Source organism: Cupressus sempervirens, chromosome 5 (genome assembly GCF_028749045.1).
Source record: "Cupressus sempervirens isolate cs-2001-9-10 chromosome 5, ASM2874904v1, whole genome shotgun sequence".
NCBI lineage: Eukaryota > Viridiplantae > Streptophyta > Pinopsida > Cupressales > Cupressaceae > Cupressus > Cupressus sempervirens.
The window spans coordinates 597,325,991-597,353,434 of NC_143122.1; the positions used below are offsets into that span (position 1 = coordinate 597,325,991).

The window sequence follows — 27,444 nt, forward strand, 5'->3', positions numbered from 1 at the left end:
GGCTAGAAACTGCTGAACCCATTCGTTTGTATCGATTATGCCATTTGCCCTCCAAATCGTTTCGCATGTTTTACAGTGTCGAATCGGATTGGCCATACCATCACCATCGAATTTCGGCAACTTTTCCTTTGGTCTTGCCATCACTATTGGATTTTGTGAATAGGTGTTGTTTGGTCTTGCAACATTGGCATTGTTCACTCTCACACCATGGCTTTGCACTCCCAAATCGACGATCTGTAATCCCACACTGGTTGACTGTACTCCCACATCGGCGGACTGGTCTCCCACACCGGTGGTTTGCACTCCCATACTGGCAAACTGTTCTCCCACACTAGCGGTCTCAATAGCTGTGAACCTTGGTGAAGAAGGATCTTTTGAAGTTGTCCTCTGCGGAAGTGTATTCCGGACAAAGAGTTCACTCCATGCTCATGCTCCCTCAGCACTCCGAGCCGTGCGAATCGATTTTCTTCCATCTGGATTCTCTTCCCTCGACGAATACAGATTCAAAAACTCCACCTTGGCTTCTTCCACCAACTCCAGCCATTGTTGAGTCTCCTCCAACAATTCTTTTGCGCTTCTGTGTCTGTCGGCAATCTTCTAAAACCTCCTGCGTTCAACTTGCTGTGCCAAAATTAAATTTTCTTGCGCTATACGTATGCCATCTTTCCCCTTTATCTTATTTCGATTTTTGTTAAGCTGATTTGGCATTAAGCTTCATTCCTCCCTCCTTCCAGGTTCATAGGGCAATGACGCCAAATGTTTACTGCATAGGTTAATTGAGTAATGCACATAGATAATGAACACGAATAGCACCAACAGTACTCCTTTATTCGCATATGCCAACAGATTACATACAAAGCATAGCATAAGATAGGATAAGATGATTTACAATGATCCCAAACTGGGTATAAATACTACTCGCCGAACCTTCCTGAAGGGGTCCATCGGCTACATAATAATCCTAATCTACCCGTCAGCTACAAAATCTTTATCGATGACATGAAACCGTCGGCCCATCGGCTACAAAATCTTTACCGACGACAACACCCTGTCGACTACAGTTTCTAGCGACTATAGTTGGTGTGCTGGTTGCTGGTCTGGGTGGTTTTACTGGCTTTTTCTTTTTCTTTTCTAGCGTGTTTAAAACTCTAGGTTCTAGGTCCTTGAAAAACCTGGCTACTTTTTATGGTTTAAACTTTTGGTTTCAGGCCCTTGTAAAACCTGGTTTCTTTGTTTAAAACTTTAGGTTTCAAGTCCTTATAAAACTTGTTGGTGCTTAATGTTAATCTTTAGTTTTTTGTAAATGGTTTCGGGTCCCTTCAAAACTTGTTTTTAACTTAATCTAAAACTATGTTACACGTAAAATGTAAATTGTAGGCTGTAACTGAAGTAAATAGAAATCATAGAATCATATTTATTCAAATCATAGAATGTATGTAAGATGAGGATCCATAAGACATCAAATCATAAATGTATGTAAGAATCTAAGGTGAAAATCCATGAAATGTATGTCTATCAATGTCTATAAACAAAATGAAAAAACAAAGCTCTAGCTCAAGCCTCATCATCATCCTCAAGCTTAGTTGCAGCCTCAGCCTCAACCTTTGAGTATCTAGTCTGCCTTCTAGAAAGGTGTCTAAGGTAGGTACTAGAGGATTGCAGAACCATACCCTCGCATGTAAGATTGGCTCATAAACATCACTAGGGCCTGTGTCTATGCATGCACATGTGGGTCTACCAGTGCCTGAATGTGCTCTAGCTGCCTTGTCTACCATGGCCATAGCCTCAGCCTCAGCTTCCCTATCCACCTAGTCAACCCACTCATGTTCTTCCTCCGTGAAGATTGGATTCACAACCTTAGTGAGCCACTCTGATTCTGGATCAATCTCCTCCAAGATGATTGAAGAGGAGTCAGTGCCCAACATTTGTCTGATCCTAAGATGAAGGTTGTAATAAACAAAGACAAGAGTTTTCAACCTTTGCATAGTGAACCTATTTCTCCTCTTTGAGTGGATGTGCTCGAACATGAACCAACTCTGCTCACATCCAAAAATGCTACTTGGCTGACTCAGAATATTGATGGCAATTTTTTGAAGTTTTGGGGTTGTGGTCCCAAACATTTGCCATCATCTATTTGAAATAAGAGAAAACAAAAACAATTAGTCTCATTTACAACTTCAAAGTTGCATAATCAAAAATTAAAATGCACAACTTATAAGTCATAAACTTAAGATTCATGAATATATTAATTTTACTTGGCTATATTGTTGTTCGAGCATCTATGGTCATCCTGCTAGAGAAATTGGCCCTTCTTTATTATTGAATTTGTCTAGCTTAATGGTCGCAACTGTGTTATCCCCATCACTATTCAACCTCTGGATCACTGTATATAAGTCGGTGAGAACCTCCTCATCTACCTTGAAGTAAAGACAAAACTGAAATGCTGGATTCAGATAATAAGTTGTTGCATGGATGAGTTGGTGGAGTTGATTCTGCCTTCTCTTATCAATGATCTCCCAAATAGGGGCATACTTCTCCTGCACTTTTGCATACTGGGCTCTAATGGTCTCCTTGGCCTTACCCATGCCCTCATATATGTAGCTGATAGAAGGCTTCTCCCCATCAACAATTTGTAGGAGAGATACAAGGGACTCAGTGACCTGCATATAATGTAAAAAAACATTTGACTCAAAACTTAAATATAAAATAATATAACTAAAAGTAAAACTAAATCATTAATCAATTTAATAATAAATATTGAATACTAAAATGTTAGCAAAAAAATTACCATAAGGATTTCTTTAGTAGGTTTCCAAAAACCATCATCATCAAAGATACAATTCACCAAGTCTACCCTTGCAGTGATTGTAGCATAGGAAGATGTAATCCATTCTTGCCCAACAAACATGCTCCTCAAATCATCCCTTGATGTCAACAAGGATTGCAGTGTGATGAAATTCGAGGCAAACCTCATAATGCTTGGATGAGCTAACTCCCTGCCTCTTGTGTAGTCCTTCATTGTGTTAAGGATGAATGAATGATTGTAGATAAACTTGTATATACTTTTTGCCCTTTCAACACATGATTTGACCCACTTAAGCTTGCCAATTTCCTCCAACATGAGGTCAAGGTAATGTGTTGCACAAGGAGACTAAATATAGTGCGGTGCCTCTCCATCAAAAGTTTACCTACAACAATTTTAAGTTAATTAGAAATTCAAACATGTTAGGAAACTTAGAACTAAAAAATGTTCAAAATTCAAATAAATTTATTTTCAAAGCTTGAAAAGTTAAAAGTTTACGTGCGACAACATAACTTGCTGCAGCATTCGTCACCATCTGCACCACATGTTGTTCCCCTACCTCTGCTATGACTTCCTCAATAACCTCGCATAAGTATGTGGTATTTTTTATATGAGCAGAAGCATTAATGGATTTGAGGAACATGGTATATCCTACAAAACAATGAATTATCATGGGTCATTAACAAGTTAGCAACCAACAAATCAAAATTTGAAATATTCAATCACGATTCACAATTCACAATGTTTGTAGGAAAGTAGAATGATCAATCACCTCCTCAGGAAATGAGAAAATTGAGGAGTGGTCTATTCCTCCTATCTGTCCAACCATTAGTCATGATGGTGCAATGTAATGTCCCTTCTTTGGGGACATTAGAATTATTAAGAAGGAACAAATTTTCAATATTAAATTTGACTATGTTACCTGGAGATTTATTATTAAAGGTCAAATTAATATCTCATGTGGTCACAAGAGGATGAGGCGGAATAAGAAGATTTATCAAGGAGAAGTTGAAGAGTCACCGCTATGAAGATAAAAGGAGATGAGACTCATTCTTTTGGTATGCATGTTCTTATAATTACATCTGAATATTATATTTATAAAGAGACTAGATATATGCTAGTTGATATTCTACTATTTTTGATTGTATTTGTAATACATCTGCAATATTCAATTTAAAATATACAAAAAGGGGGAAAACGAGATAATATCCGGAAAGGGATATTAAAATGGTATCATAGCCAAGAATCCTATCATCTTATGGAATCATGCAACACAAAAATTTATGAAAAGATATATTGCAAGTTTTGGTTTCTTAAATGTGATTGGTAAACTCTGAGGACGAAATCCTTGAAGTTTACTCCTCGGGAAATTTGGACGTCACCCCAAGTTTCTCTCTTCGAGATTTACAACTTTGGCAGAAATCGACAAGTATGGGAGATAAATGTAGTTAAAGGTAAGTAGTCGAAATCCCTAGCACAGTAGGAGGAGTTTCACTATCTGATTTAAATTCTGAGAATGAACGTCCAGGTAGAGAAGAGAGTGGTGAATGGTAAAAACTAGAAGGTTGGGCCATGAGTTATATATATGCACGTTAAGACGGTAGAGGGACAACACCAATACTACTATCATATTTCGAAATCTCCAGCATTTTGGTTTGGTCATGGTTATTGAGTTAGTCATGGGAATCATTTTCCTTGCTAAGCGACAGATATTGAGGTGGAAGGTTGCAAGTTACAGTCAATTGTGGTGGACAAATACCATCTAGCAAACACGTCTTCATGAACCACCCGTAAGAAGATTCACAGGAGAAACTTGTGACTACAATGGACATCCGAGTGCAGACAAAGTCGCGGGTTGTGGGGTCTAACATTCCCATTTCGTGTGCCACCTCATTACATAGTTGGTAATGGTCAAAATGACCTAGAAAGAAGTTGCGGGAAGTTCCTTGCATGGACGTGGGGTTCCCCAGCTTTAGCTCAGTCTAATCTAATGTTGGCTACTTGAGGAGAACGACCACGACTGCTAGTTGTAGGCATTACATGAGAGCTGGGAATTTCTGAATGTTGGCTTGCAATATTAGTATCACCAATTCATGAAGGCAGCTAATTGGTGGTTGGGAGCAAACATGATACTTTCCTACTACAAAACTAGACTAACCTTCATACTTAACAGTAGGGTCACGGTGGTATCAGTGGAACGACCAGTAGAACAGTTTATTCAGATTACCTTCATGTGGAAAAGCAATAGCTATAGGGGTTGTAATGCTTGGGAGCTATAAAAAATGAAGAAATGAAAACCTATAGTCACGAGCAATGTTAGCTAGATTTTTACAATCTCCGTTATGTTTGAAGCAAAAAATCGGGCCTAGCCTTCTGAACCGACAGGGTAGTGCATCGGGTTACCTTCCAATCGTAGAGGAAAATATAACGATTTCTGCCTTTCCATGAAAGGTTTATCTTTGGGAGGTGCATTCTTCATCACTATTGGAGCATATTGATAGTCGTCTGTAATTACGACAAAGCCCACAACAATGACGTATCCCTGGAAGTCATTGTTGTTCTTGGAATGGAAGGAGTTTTTTTTCAAAGGTTACTTGGAAGAGTAAACATCATGTGGTATTATCATGATTGTTGGAGACCATTGTGAATGACAACCGTTTTTCTTCAGAATCTCTTTGCATGAATGTTACAAATGCTCAGCTAGCATGACACCTATTTGAGGCAGTCGGTCTATTCAAAGGGAATTGTCATAATCCCTTTCGACGTTTCAAAAATCACATAAGACGAAACCGTCGGGTAGCCTCAGCATTTATAATGTCCGCAGTAACATTTTTTTAATCCATTCCACAACAAATAATAGTTTTGCGTGCATGACGGGACTTATTTGCATCTGATGGTTACCGGTTTTGAAGAGAATCAGGCCTTCCAACTAAGGAGATCCACGGGTTCATATGAGTAGACGTGTCTTGCGTTGATCTTCGTCTATTATGTTACTTTGCCAAGAATATCATTCTACAGGTTTGATAACATCAGTCATAGTTAAAGAAAAAGCCATTGGTAATCATGGCACAGAGACTATATGGTAGTAGGCAGCCTGTGTGAAGGTGACAGTATATGGAGAAATGTTCACGTGAAGTATCTATTTGATTTACGGCACGGGAACTGGCAACAACATTGATAGTCATTTACCTCTCTATATGCACGAATTGGTTTCGCTCCACGCACGACTGTAGGATAAGTTTCTCGATTTGGTAACAAATGGGTCTGACATTTGGAGGAGGTAACACTATATAGGCTGTAGCCAATGAAGTTGGGGCTAATTTTATATGCATCGAGGGTCCAAAACTTTTAAACAAATATGTTGGAGAAAGGTGAACATGAAATCCAGACATTTGCATTCTCTTCTTGACAAGATTGATGCCTTGACTACCAAATGAGGGAAAGATGGTGGTTGGGTTGTAGAGCATTGGTTGAATCAGGTTAATGAAGCTTGCATGTGTGCGTTACAAGGGAGAATAGTAACTACAGTAAAGGCTGCTCTAGATCTTAGGAAGCACGCTTTGGTGGTTAATTTATCACACTTTGAGCAAGCATTCAAGAGAGTTGTGCCTTCTATGACTAAAGTGCAACAATATTATTGTGAACAAGTATTTAAAAGATTTATGGGGTTGACTGGAACTCACTAAAGCAATTTTAGTGGCTTACTTCTACAAGACCAATTAAAGACACTTGTTTGACGTTTTGGAGCATGAGAAGTCGGCCGAGTCAAGCTCTTTTCAAGCAGCCCATTGAATATATTTTTGACATCAAAATCTGGTTAGAAAAGTCAGCATTTTAACCTTTCGTAAATAATTAGAGGCAAAGAGGTAGTTGTAGGGAAGCTTGTGTTGAGGATCCTACAAAATTTTGTAGTTTGTTATTTCATTTGCTTTCCTTTGAATGGCATGCCATGCACAGAAGAATATGTCCTTTGAAAATTGCAGACATGAGAGCACATTAGAGAGGCACATAAAAGAAGTAAGATGATGCAAAGTGCAGATTTATTCAAGCAAAATATATAGCACCTCATAGTATGTTGTCTTCTGCATTAGCACCTGGTACTAATTGAATTGCAATGAATCCCCTTCAGTCATCATTTGATACCCAAACTATGAACCCTTATCCTCAATTCTAGAATGATTATTTTGGACAAACTCATAACAAGGATGCACACCAATGAGTTGGTGATCAATTTGAATTAAAAGCCGAAATACTTGATGTTTATAGAGAGTATAAAACATTTCCCAACCGAATTTAGAATGACTTATCATTCAATGACTACTTGGATTTTTATCTAGGGCAGCTAAGTATGACGGATATGGCAAAACAAAAGTATCTGGAGTTGGCTCAGGATCTTTTTGCAAACGAACAACACACAAGGGTGTACGAAGAAATTTTGAGACCAAAATTATTATTTGGATGTTCTTGAAATAGAAGAACAGACAACTGCCAAAGATGAGCAACCTTCTCACATAGAAGATATTACAAGAGGCACAAGTTTTTATGTGGGTGAAATGGAGGTGAGTGTTGACGAACAGGCGGATGAGGACAGTTGCACTCGAGATTATTGCTGGTTGGAATCTTTGCATGATGAATCTCTTAATTCTGATGCCCATGACATTAAATTAGAAGAACGTATTGAGAAGACCTTGCAAAATGATGAACTGCTTCGAAATAACAATCATGAAATGCTCACCTTAAGGAGTTAGTTGAAGGTTAATGAAAATAGTTTTGTGACTTCTCTGGTATGTTATGAAAACACTAATAAATTGGTGGAAGATCTATATAGAAAGGTTCAAAAGGGAGTGGAAGGAGATTGGCTTGTTGCTGATTTGCAAGTGATCATGATAGCTCTTGAGACAACGAAATCAGATTGTTTGCATTTGCTTTTCGACAGGGATAACATTCTTAAGGTGGCTGAAATTCATGTTGGTCAGCTAGATAAAAAGAATAAGATTATGAAGCTCAAAACGGAGCTTAAAGATACTCATGAGGCGTTAGATGATGCTTGATTTTCTCTTTGGGAGGCAGAAAATCAGATTAGGATCATGAACCACTCTCAAGGGCAAGAGGATAAAGTGAGGCAGGAGTTCTTCCAGGACGTCATTGACGAACTTGAGAGCATTTAGTAGATGTATGACTTGGATAGCTGCCCCAAACGGTTAAGTAGCAAAACTTCAGAACACTTTCAGTTTGTTGACAACCCTTTGTTTGATGTTGGTGCTGATTGGACATCCGACAATCCTTTGTTTATGTTAAATGAGGAATCATCTCTTGTTCGCCATGAAAAGGAAGAGTTTGATTTCAGACTTTGGAATCTTAGCTCAGATTCTAGCAGTGAATCCGGTTCTTAGCATGGGAATGATGAATCAACTTCTATGGCTTATCTTTGGGGCAGCCCCAACACATGTTCCGATTTCACCCCATTTAGAAGTTGGGTGAATTTTCTTCATCAGCCTTTGAACAGTTGTCGATGGAGTATTTTATGTGAGATTTGTGGGTAGATTTTCAACATTCTTCATATTCTTAGCTCCTATGCACTGGGTAATTCTCCAAGTTTATGCCGACAATATGAATTTTGATGTGCATGGGATGATGGTTTCACTTTCTGAGCAGTTCATTTCTTACATCATCCATCCAAGTTAGGTCTTCACATTCTACTAGATTATACATGGACCCTGGATATATTTCTATATCATCATAGCAGCAAGGCAACATAACAGAGTTTGGGATCCAAGTGTTGGCAGGATGTATCTTTGGTTGGATGAGGATTTTATTGTGGTCCTATTCAGTTTGAGGCTGATTATGGTGATGATTAGTGTTGATCAGTTTACAAGCACAGCATTTCTTTGAAAATTAATATGGGATCCAAGAATTTGGTTGACAGGTATTTTGCAGATTGGTACTGTGCTTCACAGTTTGACCGGGTTTGTCGTTAGTTTGGGCTATTGGACTAACTACAGATTTAGATGGGATCCTGGTACATATTGCTTGAAGACAAGCAATCTCAAGGAGGGGAGATTTGTAATGTCCCTTCTTTGGGGACATTAGAATCATTAAGAAGGAATGAATTTTCAATATTAAAGTTGACTATGTTACCTGGAGATTTATTATTAAAGGTCAAATTAATATCTCATGTGGTCACAAAAGGACAAGGAGGAATAAGACAATTTATCAGGGAGAAGTTGAAGAGTCACTGCTGTGAAGATAAAAGGAGATGAGACTCATTCTTTTGGCATGCTTGATCTATTACACAGTTCAGTTTCCTCTCTTGGAAGAATCTTAGAAAGCTTCATCTTTCAACTAGTTGGAGGACGTAGCCCCTCGCGCTAGTAGGCAGTGGATGCAAACCCATTGTCTCGAGAAACATCACTTCAGGTGCTTCATTCGTGCTTATAGGTTCTTATCCTATCGTTCCAATCCCAGTGTTAAAATTTTTATTTAGGATTGGCTTTTGTGTACTGGTTATTGTATTGCTTTTGTATATTACAATAACGTTTTAGTTGCTAGTTGTTTTGTTGCTGCTATATAAGGCAATAACGTTGTTTAAGGAATTAAGAGTTTGCTGGCTCATCTCATCAGCTTGTAATTCATGGTTATATGTTCGACATCTTAAATGTTATTTTGGAAATAACAAATTGTTATATTGTGGACAAGTCTTTGGTTCTATTGTGATCTTGTATTGCATGTTCTTATAATTACATCTGAATATTATATGCATAAAGAGATTGGATATATGCCGGTTGATATTCTACTATTTTTTATTGTATTTGTAATACATCTGCAATATTCAATTTAAAATATACAAAAAAGGGGGAAAACGATAGAATATTCAGAAAGGGATATTACATGCAACCCTTTTCAATCCATTCCTTTTGGTGGTCCTCAAGCTCAACCTTCATATCCTCTACCATTTCATCTAAGAGGTATCCACTCAATTAAGCCTTAGTTGGGGCTTTGAACCCCAAATCACAAATAACAACTGCATCTATCATATTTTGCCAATAAAGAGCTCTATCACAAACAAATTATGACTAGAAATTTAGATGAATCATAAAACAAGTAGATATAATTAAAATTTTACTTTAACCTTAAAAAAAAAAAAGAAAAAAGAATCAATTACTTGGTTGCAACAAATGAAATGTTGCAAAAGTACCAAAATTTGCAAATTTCTTTTCTGGTAGCATCACGAATCTCCTTGTTCAAACCCACGCTGTCAAGCGTGGGTTGTGAGCTAGGAGTAGTGCAAGGCACAAAGTAGCTATCCAATCTGTGATTCCGCAGTCTAGGCTGCAATTGGTTGGACTCAATCTTAGTATAAGATCGTCTAGCATGAGCACTAGAACTAGGACGAAAAGGAGGCTTGAAAGAACCCTCTCCAACACAACCTATGGATGCGGATGCAGATGCGGCTATGGGAGCATTGGAGCCAGTTAACCCCTCAAGTTGCCTTTTTTTATTCAATTTCTCTTGTTCATATTTTTCTAATGCCACTAAACAAGTACGTTTTGCCTCAGCACTTTGTTGAGTGCAAATTGTAATATCATGTCTAGGTATAGCAGTAGTGTGGTATTTGAATCTATAAATACCATCAAAATTTATTTCTTTATAAAACATACATTTCGTTTGAAATTTGGTTCTTGCTAAAAAGTCTTTGGTGTATTTCCAACATTCATCTTTTTTAACCATTTTGAAAAATGAAAGCTAAGGCTGCTGCATAAGAAAATTTGAATAAAACCTCAAAGTTTGAAACTAAAGATCAAAAGTTAAAAAACAACAAACCCTATTTTGCAATTTTGTAAAACTAAAAAATATTCAAGATTTGCAAATGAAAGCTAAAAAAGTTTAACAAAAAATGCATAATACACTAACATGCCAAAATAAATTGACACTTACCTCTTGCAAATGAGTTGAGAGTGTTGCTATTGACTCCTTAATACTCCCAATGCAATCTTATGGCATCCCCAAATGGACTTTTGATCTCTTTGGTGCTCTTCCTTCTTACTGGTTGCAAACCTTTGATTTTTCTTTTTTCTTCTTCTTTCACACTTTTCCTCTTTTTTGGTCATGTTAAATAGTTAGAAGGCTCCTTAGGGCTAAAACAAAGAGGAAAGGCCAAAAAGAGGATTAAAAAACGTGTTTTAATTAAAAAATGAGTTCACTTTTTTTCTTTCCGTTCGGCCGATTCATGGGATTTTTTGCATGAATCGGCGATTCATGGCAAAAAATCGATGATTCAATTCATTGGCTCCAAAAAAATCGACATGCCTGAATCGAATCGCCAAATCGGCGATTTTGGCAATTTCTGGGTGATTCTTGGAACTTTGGCACAATATATCTGATCCAAGCATTTCAAAAATCCCCCCCAGCCCCCTGCTGCCCAAAGCCCAGTAATCTAAATAGAACCCATACAATGAAGAGAAAATTAATTGTTGCATATATCTTCACTTCCACTTAGTTAGATGACATTTTACTTGCAAAGAAATGAATTGATCATTAGATGTTTATAAATATGCCTCATTTGGCTTTTAGTTAGGTTTTCTCAATCAGAACTCCTTCATGGCAGTCTAAACATCACTCAATGCTGGTTATATAGCTGCTTCTCTCATTTAAATTGCCTATAGACTCAGTCATGACCGAGTTATCAGCTGACTTTATATGTACTAGGTTCACATGGTTTGCCCAAACAAAGGCTTTGCATAATTGACACCAAATTCTTGGAATGGCCTTTACAATATTCCAATTCTCAAGTTATGATAGTCTATAATGTCCTCAATTCCCTTGGATTTTGGTAATGGGTCAATTTAATGTTGTCCTATCACTATTTGGCTTACTCTGACTAATAAGATTGTAAAAGTCTGCAATTTTTTGAGTCTGTCTGTCCTTTCCTAGTAAGTATTAAAGTCTGATGTTATTATTATGTTTTCTTTATTGGAATTATTTCATCCAATTAAACATTTTTAAGCAATATATATACTTGCATGCTTGACATTAATAATGTCTTATATTCCTTGCTAGTGTATTTTTACCTAAATTTGTGTTTACAGTTTCTTGGTCTTTAATGGTTTAAATACTGAAATATTTTCAATAATGTGGTTTTTTGAAAGGCAATTGAAAAACGAATTTCAGTACACTCTCAAGTACCAGCTGAAAATGGAGAATTAATGCAGATTCTACGGTATGGAATACATTTGAATCTTGTCTACTTTCTTATAAACCTGAAATCTTTTGTAATATTGTCTTTTTCAGTCTAGCTTTTAGCATTGTTTCAATATGTAGATTTCTTTCTAGTTCTTTTAACTTCATTGTAATTACACAGATACAAGAATGGTGAATTTTACAAACCTCATAATGATTATTTTTCAGACGAGGTACAAAGCTGATACAAATTCCATAAACTTATCTTTTCGTAATTTCAATTATCCATAGAAGTGAGTAAATATTTATTTCTAATTTTGATTCAAACAAATCATCTTAGCTAAAGACATAAATTTGATTGTGCAGGACAATATAAAACAAGGTCAAAGAATTGCAACAATGCTCATGTATTTGAGTGATGATTTTCAGGGGGGAGAAACCAACTTCCCTATGGTAGGAGTGATATTTGATAGTAATTTCAAGTGAAATTTACATTCATAAGTTAGTTTTTTTAAGTGCTATTACGGTAATCTTATATTTAAAGCTTGCTAAGTAGTCACATGGCAATTTTTTTTGGCTTGACCTTCAACTCACTGAATTTAGAAATGAGATGGCGCAAGTTTTTGGAAAATTACTTGCCCAAAACATTGTGAGCTAGAGGGAACAACTAATCTACATTTGGATAGTTATTTTCACAATTTTATCTTTTAGTGCATACCCTCAACATGTTGACAAAATTGTCACAAGGCCTTAATTTGGGTACAATGGAGTAGAGTGCTACACTTGACTCCGCAAGGGGTATTGTCCTTGACTTTTGTTGATGCTTTACCCCCAAACGCCTGTGAGGGACTCTGCCAACAACCTCACTAGACTCTCATGAGGGGTAATTGTAATGTCCCCTTTTTGGGACATTAGAAATATTAAAGGCAAATTATATATAATATTAAAATTGACTTTGAGAGCGTGGAGTCAAAATATTAAAGGTCAATTTAGTATTACATAGTGGGCAAAAAGAACAAGGAGAGATAAGACGAAAAGCTAGGAGGGAAGTCGAAGAGTCATAGTTGTGAGGATAAAAGGAGATGGGACTCTTTCATTTGGGATTCTTGGTCTTATTATTCAGATTTCAGTTTCTTTCTTGGGAACATAATCGAAAAGCTTCAGCTTTCAGCTAATGTGAGGACATGTCAGCCGACTAAATTGTCGTTGGTGTTTTTGTAGCCGACGGGGTGATTGTCGTCGGTGTTTCTGTAGCCGACGGGGTGATTGTCATCGGTGTTTCTGTAGCCGACGGGGTGATTGTTGTCAGTGTTTCTGTATTCTATTGCCGACAGGTAAATAGTTTGTAGCGGACATAATATTGTGATCAACAGACTTCTTCGGGAAGGTTCGGCGGATAGTATTTATATCTTGTCTGGGATCATTGTAAATCATGATTCATCTTATCAAGCATAATGTAATGTCTGGCATATGCGAATATAATCTAAGGAGTTCTGCTGCTGTTCATTGTCTGTGTGCATTACTTAATTAATCTATGCGGTAAACATTTGGTGCCGTTGCCCTATGAACCTGGAAGGTGGGAGGAATAAAGATTAATGCCAAATCAGCTTAACAAGGATCGAAATAAGGCCAAGGGAAAAGATGGAATCCGTATTGCACAAGAACATTTAATTCTGGCACAGCAGGTAGAGCGCAGAAGGAGATTCAAGAAGATTGCCAACAGAAACAGGAGCGCAGAGGAATTGTTGGAGGAGACTCGACAACGGGTGGAGTTGGTGGAAGAAGCACAGGAGGAGTTCTTGAATTTGTGTTCGCCAAGGGAAGAGAATTCAGATGGAAGAGCATCGACTCGCACAGCTCGGAGTGTCGAGGGAGCATGAGCGTAAAGTGACCTCTTCGTCCAAGATACACTTCCGCGGGAGACAACTTCAGAAGATCCTTTTTTTTCACCAAGGTTCGCAGCTGTTGAGACCGCTGGTGTTGGAGTGCAGACCGTCGGTGTTGAAGTGCAGACCGCCGGTGTTGGAGTGCAATCCGCCGGTGTAGGAGAGCAGTCCGCCGGTGGGGGAGAGCAAACTGCCGGTGCGGGAGTGTAGTTCGTCGGTGTGGGAGAACGGTCTACTGGTGCGGGAGTGCAGATCGCCGGTGTGGGAGTGCAAAGCCACGGTGTGGGAGTGAACACCGCCAGTGTTGCAGGACCGAGCAGTGCCTGTTTACAAAAATCAATTGTGATGGTGGGACCAAAAGAAAAACTGTCGAAGTTCGATGGCGATGGTATGGCTGATCCCATCCAACATTGCAAAACATGTGAAACGATCTGGAAGGCAAATGGGATAACTGATGAAGATGACTGGATGAGACAATTTTCAGCCACCCTACGGGGTGTAGCAATTGATTGGTTTACTGATACAAATCCACAAAAGCTAAACAATTGGGATAACATTAAAAAGGAGTTTCTGGCAAAATTTAAACTGTTGCGGGATGATAATGAAATTGTAGCAGAGATCTTCAATACTAAGCAGGGGAAGAACGAAACAGTTCGCGTTTACGCTAGGAAATTAAAAGATTTGATAAATAAAATGGAAAGTAAGCTAGCAAACGGACTTCAGAAAAGATGGTTCGTGGAAGGTCTACGCTCGAGGTTGCGAAAGAAAATGAAAATTGTGCCGCCATCGTCATACACGGAAGCTTATAACAGAGCATTGGACCTCGAAAGTGAGCAGAAAACAAAGAAGAAGAACACTAGCTCATCTGATTCTGATGATGACGAGCCTGCCAGAGAAGATAGCAGCGACGATGAAGGTAGTAGCAAGCAGGTCCGTGCCCTACAGAAGGACATGATCCGCATGATGAAGGAGTTTAAAAATATGCAGAAGGAGCCAAAAGACAGTGAGCTGTGGTGCACGAAGTGTAACACCGATGGTCACACTAAAGGATCCTGTCCAAAGAACCAATTCTGTGACATTTGTCAGATTATGGGCCATTCGACAAAGGAGTGCCCCTTTAACATGAAGACAAGAGGATCTCCACAAGTGCTTTTTACACAGGCAGTTTCCACATCAGGAGGGAACGAAAATGCAAACATTGATGGTGCCACTTCGGGTGGGTATAGGAATAATAGCAGAGGGCAAGACAATAACAATAATAATGGAAGCCAAAGTCGAATCCAGAATGATGCAAACAGACAGCCGATTGTTCAATGCCGAGCATGTAATTTGTGGGGTCATTTTGCGCGGGACTGTACAACGGCGAACACACCATAATTATTATGTAGATGGTGTGGACCCGGCGATCATGAAGATGCCAAGTGCCCGAAGTCTAGAGTGAATCTGATCACCGTCCAGACGGATGAAGAAGAGGTTTTGGAAATTATGCGGAGGCAAGCAAAAGAGTACCAGGATCCGACGGAAGAAAAGAGGAAATTTGGGGAAGCACAGGCGGAAATTGGAAAGGCATCGTCGGCGGAGACATCTCAGTTGAAGGACATCACCGACACCTTGGCAAGGAACTTCGCGGAACAAAACATTGTACGACAGATCTTACAAACGGAGATACCGGTCAAGATAAGTGACCTCACAATGCCCCAGTTACGGACGACCATTCTGAATCATACACCATTTTCGAAAGCAATGGAGGACACAGGAAGGGACAGTAGTCCAACGACGGCAACAAACCCAATGCTTCTGGCGCTCACGACGAGAAGACATTCGGCGGTCGTTGAGATGGGGATTTTGGGAAATGTTTTGACAGACACAATTGTCGACGGAGGGTCCGGCATGAATGTGTTGCCGGAGGATACTTAATAGAAGTTGGGAAAGCCGACGCTGTGGCCACCTACATTCCAGTTACTCACGACAGACCAACACGGGATCAAACCCTTGGGAACCTTAAGGGTGCAATTGGTAACTATTGGAACACAACCATTTTTATTGGACTTCGTGGTCATTCCATTGAAAAGAAAAGGATATGATGCTATTCTAGGACGGACTTGGTTGGTGCAAGCAAAAGCAAAACATGATTGGAAACGAAATACTCTATCAATGGAGCATGGAGGCAAAAGATTCATAATTGACTTGCACACACAAATGGTAGGTGAGGAGGTAGCATTGTCAGATTCAGAAAGTGAAGGCGAAAGTGACGACGAAGGAAAGAGGAGAATGAAACCGGACGAAGGAGGAGTATTGACACTAGAAGGAGGATCGAATGATGATGACCTAGACTTGATGAATGGCCTTTACCACTGGCAAATAGAAGACTACGAACTCTTTTCGAGTTGTAATATGTTAAGGGTCGATGAAGGTGAGAAAATAGAGGAAAATGAATGTTCGAAGGAATACAAAGAAGCGGATGAAGCAAAGGGGGTTACGACTGAAGAAGGGAAGGATATACAATACAAACCCAGAAAAAAGAAAAATTCCACCGTCCGGTACATGGTGAATGGACCGCACAAGAAGAAAAGAATGCATCGCACCATAAAATTGGTTGAAGGGTGCTGATGGCAAGGAAATAAGCTAGATGCGTGACGACAAAAGGCACAGTGGGCGACGGAGGTGACACAAAACAAACATAAGGCGTGGCATGAAAAACTCAACAGGTTTCAACCGAGGTAGTTGGTACCCAAGTACGACGGTCGGAATGAAATCAAATAGAAAAGGTTTAAGGCAAGATTGGTTGGACCATATTAGATTGGGGAGGTCGGCGACAATCGAGTGATAAAGTTGGGGACGTTGGACGGGCAAGAGGTACCTCACGCAGTCAATGGATCTTACCGTGCCAGGAAGATGTCGTCGTCGTCACTGTCGCAGAATGATCAGAGGATTCCCTCGTCGTCATCGTTGCAAAATGGCGATGCCTGGAGGCAAAATTGAGGCACTGTTCATTTTTTTTGAGAGAAAAAAAAGATTGAAAAAAAAAAAATAATAAAAAACAGAAAAAACATTGAACCAAAAAAAAAAAAAAAATTTTTGAGTAGGCCGTGGGCAACTCTCCGCGGGAGATGCCCCACGGGCACATGTCCGCGGGAGATTTTTCCGCGAGTAACTCTCCGCGGGAGATGGCCCGCGGGCACATCTTCGCGGGAGATTGCTCCACGGCCAACTCTCTGCCGACAGACTCTCTGCGGAAGGCAAACCGTGGAAGCTTTTTCCTCGCGGGATTGTCTCAAACCTCCAGTTTTATCTGCCACGGTAAGTTTCAATTCATCTGTATCAACGGCGAACAGTCTTTCGCGGGCGGATAAGGGTTTCCTTGCATCAGACGCTGCTGGACATCACAATTCCTATCTGCTATTTGTGGTCCCGCACCAAAGAAGACAGTCCTCCAGTTTTAGGAAAGACCACCAGATTCTAATGTCTAAGGTGAGAATGGTTAAAACCAAATGTGTTGAAGTTGGAAATCCGTTGCTTGATGTAACCGGCGACGCCCGTTTTTAGCCTTCCGTTACAGTCCATGTCTGCAAAGAGTCAGAGACATCTTTGTTGCGCATGATGTTGTGCCCGCGGATATATTTGGCCTCGGAGTAAACTCCATCAGCATCAGCCGTTTCTGATGCGTGCGAGGCATCTTCGTCAGGGGAAAGATTTCGCGTGTCAGGTGGAAAGAAAGAACTTATTTTAGTCAAGAAAGGATGAGGTAAGAGAAATTTTGGCGGCTTTTGGAAGATTTGCTCTATTATTGTTGTACTCCAGGCTGCGGATTGTTGAAAATGATGGCTGTGAGAGAAATTGGTGGTGACTTTGTGAAGATTTGAAGTCATGTTGTTATGCGCCAAATTGTTCAGGTTGCAGGCGACAGATTGTTGAACTCAGGTTGTTTGATTGTTCAACTGAGATTCGAAGTGCCAGGTGTGAGTAAGGTGTGTGGAGGATTGGAAAATTTTAGTTGGAGGCGTCGGAGGATTGGAGTATAGGAGGAGGAAAGAGGTGTGTGTAAGCCTGGAAGCCGCATGAGAAGACAGATGGAAGCAGTCAAAAGTGGAGCTAAAAAAAAAAAAAAAAAAAACGACGACAATTTGAAATTGTTCAAAATCAGTAATAGATGATGCCAAAGGGAAGGGGAAGCATCAGTGGTTGCCAGAAAGAGTGTGGAATTGACAGAAAATGTCAGAAATAGTCTATTCCATGCATTTTTGTGTGAGTTTCAAAAATAGTCTGTTCCGTGCATTTTTGCGTTGTCCCCTGGACCCCCATTCGTTGCAGATATCAGTCGTGGGAAGTGTGACCAGTTGGGAAGACTTGAAGCTGCTACAGGCATAGAGTGTCTGTGTACCAGAGGCACTGGGAGTAGGTGTTGGCCGAGAGGCTGTCTTGGTGGAGGCATAGAGAGCTCGGGAGGAGTGGTCATCCAGAAGGCAGTGCAGCGACACTTAGCTCAGTGGACCCAATGTTGGAAGCAGAGAAAGCAGCACGGGTGGCTATCAAGGTCAGCTTGAGGAGACAGTATTGTGTTAGTAGAGGCTATAGATGTAACGGGATGAATGTGGAAGTGATGTGACAGAAGCAGATTTTTCTTGTTGTAATCACTCTGTTAGTGTATTTTGTTTGTTAATTTGTCTCAGATATTTTGTAATTGTCGTCTGGAGATGACGTTTTCTTTTTGGGGGGGATGGTGTCAGCCGACTGAATTGTCGTCAGTGTTTTTGTAGCCGACGGAGTGATTGTTGTCGGTGTTTCTATAGCCGACGGGGTGATTGTCATCGGTGTTTTTGTAGTCGACGGAGTGATTGTCGTCGGTGTTTTTGTAGCCAACGGGGTGATTGTCGTCGGTGTTTCTGTATTCTGTAGCCGACGGGTAAATAGTTTGTAGCGGACATAATGTTGTGGCCGACGGACTTCTTTGGGAAGGTTCAGCGGATAGTATTTATATCCCGTCTAGGATCATTGTAAATCATGATTCATCTTATCAAGCATAATGTAATGTTTGGCATATGCGAATATAATCTAAGGAGTTCTGCTACTGTTCATTGTCTGTGTGCATTACTTAATTAATCTATGCGGTAAACAGTCCCCTTTTTGGGACATTAGAAATATTAAAGGAAAATTATATATAATATTAAAATTGACTTTGAGAGCGTGGAGTCAAAATATTAAAGGTCAATTTAGTATTACAGAGTGGGCAAAAAGAACAAGGAGAGATAAGACGAAAAGCTAGGAGGGAAGTCGTAGAGTCTCAGTTGTGAGGATAAAAGGAGATGGGACTCTTTCAGTTTGGATTCTTGGTCTTATTATTCAGATTTCAGTTTCTTTCTTGGGAGCATAATCGGAAAGCTTCAGCTCTTAGCTAATGTGAGGACGTAGCCCCTTGTGCCAATAGACAGTGGACACAAACCCATTGTTCGGGGAGACATCACTTCAGGTGTTTCGTTTGCACTTACAGGTTCTTATATTAGTATTCTAATCTGACTATTAAAGTGTATTTAAGATTGGATTTCTAGTATTGGTTATTGTATTATTGTTGTATAATGCAATAATGTTGTTTAAGGAGTTTTATGAGAGTTTTTTTGGTTTTATATTGTGGGTCTATAATGCATTTTTATATGCTTGGATCCTGGGTATCATTTTGAGAAAGAACGACTTAATATATGGTGGAGTTTCTGTTGGTTTCTATTTTGTTTTGTAATACTACTGCATATCTTTAGTTCTGAACATATTTTGAGGTAAGATTGAGTAAATATCTGGTTTGGGATAATTCAGTGGTATTAGAGCCAAAACATTTTGCCATCCTCTGAAGTCTATTCATAAAGAAAGAATTTAGTAGTCAGCCTGAAAAGATTATTTATTTTTGAAGCAACCTTGGTGTGAACACTGTGATATATGTTGGCAAGGGATTCATCAGAAATTTTATTTGAGACAAATATTTACACTTTTAAATTTTTTGATTTGAGTTAGAGAAAACAAAGTTTTTTAGTTAATATTGCTGCTCGTCCTTCTGCACAAAGAGCTTATTTGCTGGAAGGGGAACGACTAAACATTGGAGATTAATGTTTTTGAAATATGGAACTATCTTAAACCATCATGCTGTTGTATTGGCTGATGCAGGCTTGGACCATAGGCTCAAAAATAAGAGTTGAGTTGATGCATCGATTTATAGATTGTTGAAGCTCGATGAGAGGTAGCAGAATTGGTGATTGAACTCTCTAGAGTTATTGGGCACGTACAGGTCACTATTAGCAGTTTGGTGCTTGGACGACAGGCATAAGAGGTTGTGGGCAGCTCATTTCTTTGTTGTAGGTAGAAGGAATGTGATTAGGGTCATGAGTCACTCCTAGGGGAGAAAATTGGGTATGACCCCAGGAGAAATAACGATATAGTTGAAACTCTAATATTGCATCAAGCCTGGTGCTTTGAAATCTTCATTGGGTATTGCCAATCATGGCGTGTCGTAGGTGTCTCTTAATATTTCTTTCAACAATAGTGGAATAAATTTATTCTGGTGTTTCTTGCTTACAGATGATTCTTGGCTCCTATTGTTGTTTCACCAACTCTTACCAAATGCATGAAGAGGTGATGGGATCAAATACTACAACCTGAAAGAAGAAAGGGACCTGAAGCTAAGAAATGGTCAACTGTGTTGGTGCACTTTGATTGTGTATATCAAGGTCTCACTGTCGTTTCTAGTCGTGAGTCCAAACTTTTGGCTAGATATAGAGCAATTGCTTAGCCATATGAATTCACGATTGGAGCAGCTCTCGACAAAAAACGAAAACTTGGTTTTCAGATTTAGAAGTTGCATCAATATTTGTGGAGTCAGTATTGTCCACCTAAGACAATAAGGAGGTGAGAATTGTACAGGAGCAACACCAAATTGCAACATGTCCTATCTATAACGTAACCGATAGTTGGTGATTATGGAATGTAGCCAAAGGAGTTCTACTTCTCTGGCATGGAGGTATTAAAAAAATAGTGATTTTAATAGCAAAAGCAAATAGGAACCGTCAGTCATCTAGGTTGGCATCTAAGATAGACAAGTGGAATCGCAGGAGTTTGGTAATCGACAAAGTAACAACATCCCCTTTGAATCTCATAACGAATGCTTAAACAATAATTTAAAATTACTAAATCAAACTAGTGTGTGGCAATATGGTTCGAGGTACACATCAGACACTCTTGAACAACTATAAACAGGTGTTAGTTTCAAACTACATACCTGTAGTTGTTTGTGAGAAGCGTGGCTGGAATATTAATAGTTTGAATGGGTCACAACAATGGTATCCTCAAAATACATTCTAGCGTGAGGGTTCAACTAGTCACACTACGCCTAGCTGGTAGTATTGATGTCCTTCATTCATATTATGCTCAGGGTGAAGATAATGAGAACTCCTAGAGATGATGTTACTGGATGCTTGATGAGCAATATGAGAATATTGTTCTTGTTCATTATCGAGAAGTCAAAGAGGGTAACAAAGGTGGAGCTCCATGTTCTGCACATACAGAAAAAGGTGGAGAAGCAATAAATTTGGTTGGACATATAGCTTCATATCCAAATCAAGCACACATGAGTTCTTTTGTTGGCACAAACAACCTATGCTTCAAGTGCTAGTCCATCTGAATGGAATGAGCAAACTCATTCATCTGAATTTGAAGAAGGTGAATTTGGAGATGATGTTGGTGGTACCTTTTTAGACCAAAAATCTATTATTCTAAGACAACTAAGTGAAAACGAGGAATTGGTTGTGGATTCCTCAGGATATCAAGCTCAGGCACATTGGAAGACAATTCCAAATTTTGCACTTGATAAAATGGGATATAGTCCACGTAATGCAAGTGTAGTTGACCTTGAGCAGTATCCACTCCTAGGACTAAAACAACCATTACAAGGACAATTTTCTAAGCAAATTGAAGACATCCATTGGGTATTCCTTTTCAAAAAGTCTCTTTGGGGCCTTATAGAAATAGAGAAAACTCAAGCCTAACACTAGCTCAAGGTGAATATTTTGGAAGGCAAATATTCTCTCCAATTGTTACCACAAGAATCAATGGTTTAAGTATGCCAACCAAGAATGTGGTTGTAGGTGGTAGCAGGATAAACAATGGGCAGGAGAACAATCCACCTACATGGACAAGTGCATTAGAGCTGTCCAAATCAGGTTTTCCAAATAATGGTGAGGAGATAAAGGCCCCTTGCTTGCAATCTATGACTTGCAAGGATATCTGAAGAACACAAAGAAGTGTTGCAAATGAAGCATATGTAAGTAGTGATGTTGGTGGTGGACAACAAACATACATGGATCCCCATCTTCAAGTCTTTGCAAGAGGAGATCTGTAGAACAATGCTGAGCAGATGAGATCCTACAGGTTTTTGCCAAATGCAATGCTAAGCGGTGCAGATAATGAACATATGGCAGGATTGGGATATGGATCCTTCAACAACATTTTCAAAGACTTGGGTTTGCTTCAAGAACCTTCACATCTGCAAAATAATCAGCAGATGAAGCTCAAGACACAAAATGATGGCATTAATCAGCTTTTTGAAAAAGCAATAGCAAACCAAAAAAATGTTATAACCCGTTCATGTTTACAGCCTACGGTGATGGCTTCCCTAGAAAATCATAAGTGTGAAGAAGTAAATTTAGAGTAAGAATTTCACAATTATTCCAATAGACATGTAAATACAGGAAGATTGTCGCCAAGAAGTAATATTAATGTAAAGAAGGTTGGAGGTGGTAGTATAGAATTTGATGAACATAAATGGTGCAGTCTGAAACACGAAGACACAAAAAGAGATATAGAAAGAGCTGAATATTTTGGACCGTGGGTGCCAAATCAACAGTTATAAGAACATAAATACTCAACATTTACAAGGAGTATCAAAAAATTTCTACCTAAATTTAGAATGATTTACCATTTAGTGATTACTTGGGTCTTCATCTAGAGCAGCAAAATAAGACTGATATGGCAAAAAAGAAGTATTTTGAATTAGCTCAAGATCTTCTTGCAAAAGACCAAGGCAAAAATGTGTACAAGGAATTTCCAACATATCAAAATCATCGAATAGAGGTTCTTGTTAAAGAGGAGCAGTCACCTAGCATTGATTTACAACCTTCTAGTGATCATGTAGAGGATGTTAGTTTGGGTGCAAGTTTCTATGTTGGTGAATTGATGGTTAGTGTTGACAAGCAGGTTCATGAGGTCGGTTGCACACAAGATAATAGCAAGTTGGAATCTTTGTAACAAACCATATATTTTTGATACCCATGATATAAAATTAGACGAACATATTGAGATGACATTGCAATACGATGAACCGTTCTAAAATGACAATCATGAAATGCATACCTTAAAGAACCAGTTGAAGGTTAGCGAAGATAGAGTTGTGGCATCTTTGGTACATTATGACAGCACTCACAAGATGGTTGAGGATCTCTATAGGATGGCACAAAGGGAAGATAAAGGAGATTGGCTTGTTGCTGATCTATAGGTGGTCAAAACAACCCTTTAACCTATGAAGTCAGATTACTTACATTTTCTTTCCGACAGAGATTATACTCTTAAGGTTGTTGGATCCTATATCGTCCAATCAAATAAAGAAAGGAATGAGATTAAGGAGCTCAACAAGGAGCTTAACTATGTTTGTGAGGCACTGGTTGATGATGTAGGAGCATTTTGGGTTCTCTCGATGACTACTTCAGAGTTCATGGGAGGAGGTTCTGTAGTTGCTTTGGAAGGTTCTTTGACTGGTGTGCGGCATCTTGTAGTTTTTGGTCCCCCTTTCTCTATTAGACCTGCTCTGAGAGCTCGGCATGGTCTGGGAGCTTGGCATGGTTTGTGGTGCTTGGTTTGCACTACGAGCTTGGTGATGCTTAGGAATTTATTGGTGCTTGGCTTGGTTTTGTTGATACTTAGTTTGTTCTTGGTCTCTGTGAGTGCTGAATTGTCTATGAGCCGGCTTTTGGTATTTAATTTCTATATGGGTATTTAATTTAGTGTTGTGAGCTGACTTGTGGCTTAAATATGCATTTAATGCAGGGGGTTTATTTAAACTTGTAATTGCTAGGCCGACTTGTGGCTTAGTTGTCATAAGTAGGGGGTCTTGTGGAGTCTTTTGGCAATTCATTAATGGAGTGATTCATTCATTTCGGAGGAGTGAGTCAAGAGAGTAGCTGAAGGGCCAGTTTTCCCAAGTCTGTAGATAGAGCACCGAATGTGAGGTAGTTTACGATAGAATTGGGATAGAGTTGCACATTTGTGAGAAGAGCTAGGGTTGCGGCTTGAGAACCAAAGAATAGGTTAGTGGACTTGAGGGTACAAGTGTGGATTTTTCTTGGTGTTCATAATTAGTTGTGGATCTAGACTAGCTAGGGTTTGAATTGGATCTCGAGGGATCTTGCAGAACTATTATTGTAATTGCTGTTGTATTTGGTCGTAACATAGAAGGCCTTACAGTCAGGCATATTGCATGTAACCAATTATTTTATAAATAAAGAATTGTGATTTGGAATCAGATTGTGCATTGTTGTTATCTTGTGTTGTGTTTCCGCTGTCTGGTTATTTGTTGGGGGCTAGGACATCTCTTTTGGGGATTCTCCTACCTTGCACTATGTTATGTGGTATTAGAGCAAGGTTGTTCCTGAGTGTGTAGATAGATCACTGAAGTTGTGGTAGTTTGCACCAAGATTTGGGTTGAGATAATTAGATCTACGAAGATCTTGATCTGGTGGTGAATTTTCTTTCTGGAGTCCTAGATCTCTTGTTTGCGAGGTGGAAGATCGTGGTTGACTTGCGAATTATAGAGGGCTTATAGATGGATCAATGGATGCAAAGATGGAAGGTAGATCTTGTTGAGGCATGATTGCAAGGAGTTTGTATTGCAAATCTGTGTTCCTGGACTTGTGATTTGGTTCCTGATTGTTCATGTGAGGTGGCAAGTTGCGATTTGACTTGCAAACAATTCGAGTTTATCACAAGGAGCGTGGGAAGGATTTGTTGTAGAGGGTTTACGAAGATCGTGGAAGATGGCTTTGAGATGATTAGACCTTCGAATGTGGTGGAGAGGAGGGTTTGTGAGATGTTTGCTTGGTTTGAAGCTAGCTTGGCTGATCGAGTTAAGGACGAGGTGAGGAAGACATTCCATGGATGTTTATGGAGTTGGAGTCTACCGATCTGGAAGAGAGTTGTCTTGCCGGCTAAGAGACTTGTTCATGAGAGAAGATGGCATGGCAAGGTCTAGGTGGAAGAGGTTGGTTTTGTTGATTAGTTTGTGGAGTCTGATACAGAACCTATAGAGCAACTTGAGGCTGTTGTTGAGGATATTCCTAACCTTGTTAATGCTAGGATGGAGATTGGTTTTCATGATCAGTTGGTTGAGTCTGACATGGAGATTGCAGAGCACTTGGTTGTGGATGATTTGGTTGCTGTTGGTGATGAGTTGTATGTTGCAGAGCATCTTGTTGTGAGCAATTGAGATTGTTGGTGTTGTGAGTTTGGCATGTGCTAATGGAGATCTACATATTACTGTTGAGGTGGAGTTTGTTGCTACTGGTGTGGATTCACTAGTTGCTGCTGTGGATGAGGATTTGTTGATGAAGCATTATGTTTAGTTTGTTTTTGGGATTAAGCATGTTGATTGGATGGTTGAGATTCTGGTGTTTGACAAAATGATGGAGATGTGGATGATTTACAGATTGGTTTTCTTGTCCCTGTTGGAGTGGAAGCCTTTGGTGAAGATGAAGATGGTTGTTGATCTTTCTTTGGGCATCAAAGTGTGGGACACACTTTTCTATTTACTTGGGGAGTTCGCTGCAGGAGCATCTTGGGTTTTCTCAGTGACTACTTTGGAGTTGATGGGAGGAGGCTTCGTAGTTGCTTTGGAAAGTTCTTTGATTGGTGCTTGGCATGCTTTGAGAGCTCAGCATGGTCTATGGAGCTCGACATGGTCTGTAGTGCTCAGTTTGCATTGCGAGCTTGGTGATTCTTAGGAATTTATTGGTGCTCAGCTTGGTTTTGTTGACACTCTATTGGTCTTGGTCCCTGTGGGTGCCGAGTTGTTTGTGAACTTTGTATGGGTTTGTATGGGTATTTAATTTAGTGTTGTGAGACGACTTGTGGCTTAAATATTCATTTAATGCAAGGGGTTTATTTAATTTGTAATTGTTAGGCCGACTTGTGGTTTAGTTGGGTATAAGTAGGGGGTCTTGTGGAGTCTTTTGGCAATTCATTAATGGAATGATTCATTCATTTCGGAGGAGTGAGTTTGGAGAGTAGCTGAAGGGCGAGTTTTCCTGAGTCTGTAGACAAAGTGCCGCATGTGAGGCAGTTTATGACTGGATTGGGATAGAGTTGCACATTTGTGAGAAGAGCTAGGGTTGTGGCTTGAGAATCAAAGAATAACTTGGTGGACCTGAGGGTACAAGTGTGGATTCTTCTTGGTGTTCTTAACTAGTTGTGGATTTGGACTAGCTAGGGTTTGGATTGGATCTTGAGGGATCTTGCAGAACTGTTATTGTAATTGCTGTTGTATTTGACTACAACCCGGAAGGCCTTACAGCTGGGCATATTGCATGTAAATAGTTAGTTTATAAGTAAAGAGTTGTGATTTGGTATCAGATTGTGCATTGTTGTTATCTTGTGTTGTGTTTCCGCTTTGTGGTTATTTGTTGGGGGCTAGGACATCTCCTTTGGGGATTCTTCTACCTTGCACTTCGTCAGTTGATACTCAGTTTTCTCCTCTGGAAGTAGAAAATCAGATTCGGAGCAGAAATCATTTTAGGGAACATAAGGTTAAAGAGAGGCAGGAATTTTTCCTAGAGGTAATTGATGAACTTGATAGCATTCATTCGACATATGATTCAGATAGTTGCCCCAAGCAACCAAGTTCCAAAACTTCAGATGACTTTCAGTTTATAGACAACCCTTTGTTTGAGGTAGATGCTATTTGGATTTCTGATAACCCACTTTATGAGGTAGAGGAGAGAGTTCCTCTTGATTTCCAGGAAGAGGATGACCTTGACTTCAGAGATTCAGGTCAAGCTATAGTTCTTAAGAAGGAACCTTGGTCACAAGATTGGTGTGGTGAAGTGACTACTGCTGCCCCTATTTCGTTCAGCCTTTGTAATGTTCTATTCTCGTTCTCGAATTAAGAAATCCCTCTCCAAGTGATTGGGGAATACCAGATGAACTTTGTACGAATTAGTGTAGGGTGTTGAGAAGATGTATGGGTGGCAATAGCCAATGTATGGTCAAATTGAAGGCCATACAGAGTAATCTGTACGATATGGCAAAGGGGAGATGGTGTGTCGTACGGTGGCACAGAAGGGGCCGTACAGTGGCTGATGGAGTTGAGCCATACAGCAGAGGTGGCCATATGTAGTGCCTGAAGGGGGGGTTTACTTGGCTGTATAGTGTGCTTGAAGGAGAATGAATGGGTCGTATGGTGTGCTTGTAGGAGAATGCTTGAGTGATGGATGGATGAGTAGATAGTGTGAAGGGGAATGGGGAGATGATCAGGAAGGTTGTACAACAGGCCGTATA

General features: G+C 39.6%; 1 protein-coding gene across 4 annotated transcripts in view; it reads left to right on the forward strand.

The window, feature by feature from the left end:
• Positions 1 to 27,444, forward strand: part of LOC149557336 (prolyl 4-hydroxylase 1-like) — a 255,775-nt gene that overhangs the window by 205,604 nt on the left and 22,727 nt on the right. For all 4 annotated transcript variants that reach the window (XM_089832008.1, XM_089832009.1, XM_089832010.1 and 1 more), the window contains 3 exons: positions 11,950 to 12,020; positions 12,162 to 12,213; positions 12,347 to 12,433. In XM_089832008.1, coding sequence (XP_089688134.1) covers positions 11,950 to 12,020; positions 12,162 to 12,213; positions 12,347 to 12,433 — 210 coding nt within the window. The remainder of the gene's footprint in view (positions 1 to 11,949; positions 12,021 to 12,161; positions 12,214 to 12,346; positions 12,434 to 27,444) is intronic.